The sequence below is a fragment of the Priapulus caudatus genome, unplaced genomic scaffold (genome assembly GCF_000485595.1).
Source record: "Priapulus caudatus unplaced genomic scaffold, Priapulus_caudatus-5.0.1 Scaffold577, whole genome shotgun sequence".
Classification (NCBI taxonomy): domain Eukaryota; kingdom Metazoa; phylum Priapulida; class Priapulimorpha; order Priapulimorphida; family Priapulidae; genus Priapulus; species Priapulus caudatus.
The window spans coordinates 52,875-58,260 of NW_014577638.1; the positions used below are offsets into that span (position 1 = coordinate 52,875).

The 5,386-nt window shown below is 40.5% G+C and overlaps 2 protein-coding genes across 2 annotated transcripts in view; both read left to right on the top strand.

Moving 5' to 3' along the window:
- The window catches only part of LOC106811798, a 10,008-nt gene extending 8,410 nt beyond the window's left edge, over positions 1-1,598 (top strand). Inside the window, exons 7-8 of the mRNA XM_014815518.1 lie at positions 590-800; positions 1,461-1,598. Of these exons, the coding sequence (XP_014671004.1) occupies positions 590-800; positions 1,461-1,498 (249 nt within the window). The 3' untranslated portion in view covers positions 1,499-1,598. The remainder of the gene's footprint in view (positions 1-589; positions 801-1,460) is intronic.
- An 18-nt stretch (positions 1,599-1,616) lies between these two features.
- LOC106811799 overlaps positions 1,617-5,386 on the top strand; it is a 9,111-nt gene continuing 5,341 nt past the window's right edge. The window contains exons 1-3 of the mRNA XM_014815519.1: positions 1,617-1,688; positions 2,687-2,833; positions 3,203-3,366. Of these exons, the coding sequence (XP_014671005.1) occupies positions 1,680-1,688; positions 2,687-2,833; positions 3,203-3,366 (320 nt within the window). The 5' untranslated portion in view covers positions 1,617-1,679. The remainder of the gene's footprint in view (positions 1,689-2,686; positions 2,834-3,202; positions 3,367-5,386) is intronic.

Here is a 5,386-nt window from a genome sequence, read left to right on the forward strand (position 1 = left end):
AGACAGACAGACAGACAGACAGACAGATAGATAGACAGCGCAAGCGAGAGAGAGGGAGACAGAGAGAGATATCGAGAGAGCAAGAGAGGGAGACAGAGAGAGATATCGAGAGAGCAAGAGAGGGAGACAGAGAGAGATATCGAGAGAGCAAGAGAGAGAGAATGAGAGTGAGAGTGTGATCGAGCGAGAGAGGGAAAGAAAGAGCGCGAAGGAAAGAGAGAGCAATGAGAGAGACAAGAGTGAGCAAGAGTGAGAGAGCGAAAGAGAAAGAATGAGAGAGACAACGAGGGAGAGCGAACGTGGCGATGGGAGGGTGCTCTTGATTCGTTTGGTGAGCACTGTCACTCTGCAGCACTTGTAATAGATTATCTGTTCTTATAGTTGTCTTACCAATGATATATATTATACAATAAATTAATCTAGCTTTGATGTTGCATGAGATTGATTTTTCACGAATCTCGAGAGAAGTTTGAAATCGTATGCGCATCTTGTAGTATTTTTAGTTTCCGTACTGCATTTTCTATTTTATGCGCGTATGTTGCACTTTGGTTTGCTTTACATTCTGTATTAATCTTTTATTTACTTTTAGAAGGAATTGAGTGCTCAGCAGCTGTTTATGCTGCTTACGACGTTCAAGAGAAACGAATCACTTCGAAGACACACGCCGCTGTGGCGACACCTGGTGTCGTACGTCTGTCACTGGGTGCTACTACCTAATGTGAACTACAACGACCCAAAGGACGTGCAACGACTTTGCTCACACTCGATAGCAGCCTTCCTAAATGTCACTCCTGATGCAGGTATGTCACATATATATGTATATATATAATTATACACATAAACATATACATATATATATATATATATATATATATATATTAGGGGTGCAACGAATCACAACTTCACGGTTCGGTTCGGTTTTCGGTTTTCACATTTCGGTTCGGTTATTTTCGGTTCGAATATTTGCGATCAATTACAAATCTTATAACACCAAACAGAAGTGCAAATTTAATAAGCAGACTGTTTTATAAATATTAAATAATTACAATCAACATAAGTTGTCATTTTTGCAGACAAAATGAACGCGTTGACCTTCTCGTGGCATGTAGCAAGTGGTCTATCAATGTTATCTGCTCGCTGATTGGCCGAGAGTTTACGACCAGCCAATCGCAGTGCGCGTATCTCAAAAGCGTATATATCGGGTATATATAAAATGTGGGACCGAAACCGAGCCGAAAACGGAACGACGGTTCGAATATCCGAATGGTGGCGCAAAAACCGCGGTTTTCGGTTAACCGCGGTTAACCGTTACACCACTAATATATATACATATATACACAAGTACAATTACACACAAAGATAATAAAGCACAGTTATAAATGATATATACTATATGATATATGATATCTGACTCTGGTTCCCTTAGTCTAATACCTAGAGTTAATTATTACACATTGCAGGCAAGGAGGAATTTACAGCGGGGACAAGTGATGTTTAGCAACTAGCAAGGATGCTGATTCTGCTCGCCGACACAGGCCAGCTCACGAACTTTTCTGCACTGTTGCGCCCTCTGGCGGAGACGCTGGGATCTGCGAGCACTCACGCTTACATGCAGAGCGAGAGAGCGGATTCCACCCTGCAGCTGCTCTGTTGTTTACACGACGAAGCGCACTTCCCGGATGACTGCGGTGAGTGAAGAGAAACACGTGAGCGATCGAAAATTAACGGATTTTATTGATGCGTTTGTTCGTTCCTTGTTGCTGAAAGCATTTTCCCGGTTGAGTGACTTTCTTGCCCCCAAATAGAGACGTGTGAAGAAAAGGACTGGACCATCTCTGTCGGTCACAGACCCACTTCCCCATGGATATTCGCCCACCTTGTTGGTCAATGCCGTGAAGCTATATATATAAGGTTAGATGTGAACAGTATTTTTGTCTTCATAGGAATTTAAACACATTTGTTATGTTTGTAGGATCAATGGTAGACTATGAGCTGCAGACAATAGATGAACAGGAATGTGGTGGCAAGTCGGGAGCGAATGTTCTACTGAGTATCAGAAGCACATTTAAGCAGTCACTGGCTAATATTACGCACTACATATCCAGAAGAGTAACATCAGATATTGTTGAGGTCAGAACATATAGCACCTGTGTTACCAGACACCTATAGAATCAACACCTGGGATGCGTGGTCAGAAACAAAAATAGACTTAACGTTAGTCGTAACGCCACCTTTTTGTCATAGACCATTGACAAAAACATCATGAAGTTCCTTAATTCTTATACACAGTTTACACAGGTCCGGTCTGTGGGCAAAAGTTAGTGTTAAGACTAATGTTAAGTCTAATTGTGTTTCTAACAACAGGCCACTGTCTGTAAACTGGTAAAGGAAACTTTTGGCATTCCCGTTGAGTGGTGTGCATACATTAAAGCCACCACTACATAACAGACACTTGTCTATAATAAAGGACACCTGCCTAAAATACCTATAAAGGACACCTGCCTAAAATAGACACCTGTCTATAAAGGACATGCACTTTCCGGGTTCTCCATCGAGTGGCGCGTTTGACTGTACATACAAGCGAAAGCCGTTAATAATGCATTCTCTCCTGTGCGATGATCGTCGGCTGGGAGGTAATCGAGTGCAAATGAAATGAAATCCGATAAGGTTTTGCGTTAATTGGTAGGCGAGCGACGTGTCAACCGTGGAGCTATACTGCAGGGCCCTGCGGATTCTACATGGGCTGTTTCCTGCTGCTGTCCTGGTGCCACACGTACAGAAGCTAGTTAGCAGTACCGTACACAGACTGGAGACCCTGTCGAAAGTCGATGAGGTGTGTTTGTGCAGAGACCTGCCTAGATTGTGTCTGGAGCCATCATTCTCTTTATTCACATATGCTGTCTGGTAGACCCCCAATATCAGGGATTTTTACTGATATTGGTTTCTTTACAGTTATTGTAACAGTTAACATGTTAAATAAGTGAGTGCCCGAATTAAACCGTGTAAAAACAATTAATGCTTGAAGTTCATGCAGCAATATAAGCGCGTAGATATTTTCATAGTAAGTATTAGTAACATATATCAAAATTTACGAAGAGCACATTTCCCCTTTGTTATGTTTCACACGTATCGGTCATTGATGAGTTCTGCACACATGCGAAATTGATGGAGAATAATCAAACGTGTCATTGTTTTGTGGTAGGTTGGAAGACCGATGTGTCAGCTGGCGTGTACAATGATGCTGTCAACCATCTGTGAAGCCGTCGTCATCGGACACAATGACGCGCCGCCGTGTATAGTTGAAGAACTACCATCTATCATTGAACGCAATCTCTACAGAGAAGATCTAGCCAGGATTCCTGGAAGGTGAATGTTATATCTTCTGTTATATGCTACCTAGTTTTTAGCTCGCTTTGACATCGTCAAGATGAGCTATTGCCATGGGTTGTCGTCCGTCGTACGTCCATCCGTCCGTCCGTGAACATTTGGCTACGGTCAACGATAACTCAAGAACCGTTTGACCCACATGTTTCATACAGTTGTTACTCCTATGGGAGAGATTTGAACGTTTTATTTTGGAGCACGCCAGTCGACCTACTTTCGAGCCACGCCCACTTTTTTTGCAAAAATGAAAATGGCCATCTAAATTCATTCGATTTTGTTAAATTTTGGTATGTGAATGTGTAAGGCTAGCCTCAAAACAGTTGTTACTCCTATGAGAGAGATGACAACGTCCTATTACGTTTATTTTGTCTAACTGGTTAACAACTTTACAATCATACCTATATATGTGTAATATTTCTTCGTTACAGTAATTTGACGGGAATATTTTATTGTTTTTATTTTCGCGATATTTGAAAACCAAAATGGCGATTATTTAGGCGTAGCACCATTTCTCGTCAAGATTTCAGACTTTCAGATCTGAAACATTTATTTTTGCATCAAAACTTATGCATATATCATTATCAAGAGTATATAATGAGAGATATATGGGGATGGAGTTCTTCCATATATACTCTTGCTTTATATATCCCTCCCTCTCCCTCTTCTATCACACCCAAGGTGAGCTACAGTGTCATTGACACTTTCATTTACTGTTTGTATTACATATTACATTGTATATATATTGTAATATTGGCCATATTAATGTGAGGAGCCATGTATATGTGTGCATTCTCATAGAAAACAAGGTTTAAATACTAAAAACATACTTACAGATAACAGATAAGCCACTACGATAAGTCAACTCAAGTTAAATTAAACTATTGACTTACGTAGCCAACATTAGGAAAATACAGCAGAATGAAAGTTTCAAATAATCATTTTATAGAATCTTACAATTAAGGATGAATGCAAGAATGCGCATATATATATATATATATATAAAGAGAAATATGACGTGTAACTGCTATAACAATGTTTAGCTTTATATATAAAGAGGCGCAGGTCTAGCTCACACAGGACATCGTCGTTGTACATTTCATGCGGTGCGGACTATGTGGGCATTACTGCACCGTGATAGATGTCTGCGCCCTACCGTGAGAAAGTCGGAGAGATGGCAACGGTAAACATAAACAGAACGCAAAATTGTAATCGTGCATGATTTGGTGAAAACGAAGGTTCTAAGACATTTTAATCTTACTCTAGACAATTGCTGTTACTCAAGCAATAACGGTAGGTATCATGAAGTGGGGAAAACACTGGAAAAATCTCGCAATATAGTTACTTTAAATTAATTTTAACACTAACTTTTTTCTCCTAATTGTTGAAAGAATTTTAATCTTAAAGCTATTTAGGAAAATTTGGCTATGATTTTTTAATTCTTATTAATTTTACATTTCTGTCAAAGGTATAAAAGGAAGTTTCACACTGAGGCTAATGTTAGGACTTTTCTCAACTTTGTTTCCTACACACAGGGTCCTGAAACTCTGGCCTATAGAGTACGCGAAGTGATGACGTCACGGTGGTATGACAACGAACCTACTGGTTCTACACAATGCATATGCTCTGCCTGCATGTTTCAGTGGAGCGAGCGCGCTTGCGATGCGAACGCTCGATGAACGAACGCAGCGCCTCCTGAACGGATACACGAGCGCTCGCTGTGCGCTCGCTGTGCGCTCGCTTGACTCAAAGATGGCGGCCCCCATGAAGGGTTATCAGCAGATTTAATTGCGAGAGAACAAGTACTGTTTAAACGAATTAGCAGACGAAATTGATAACATATGATATTAGAAGTAAATGAATGAATGAAAAGTGAAATAAAGTTGAAATAGATTGCAAATTGACGTCAGAAATGTTAGATTCGCATTCGCCAGATTTTTCGTCGCCATCTTGTAAACAACTCGTGCGCTTGAAGCGAACAGCTTTTCAAACTTGCGCGCAAACG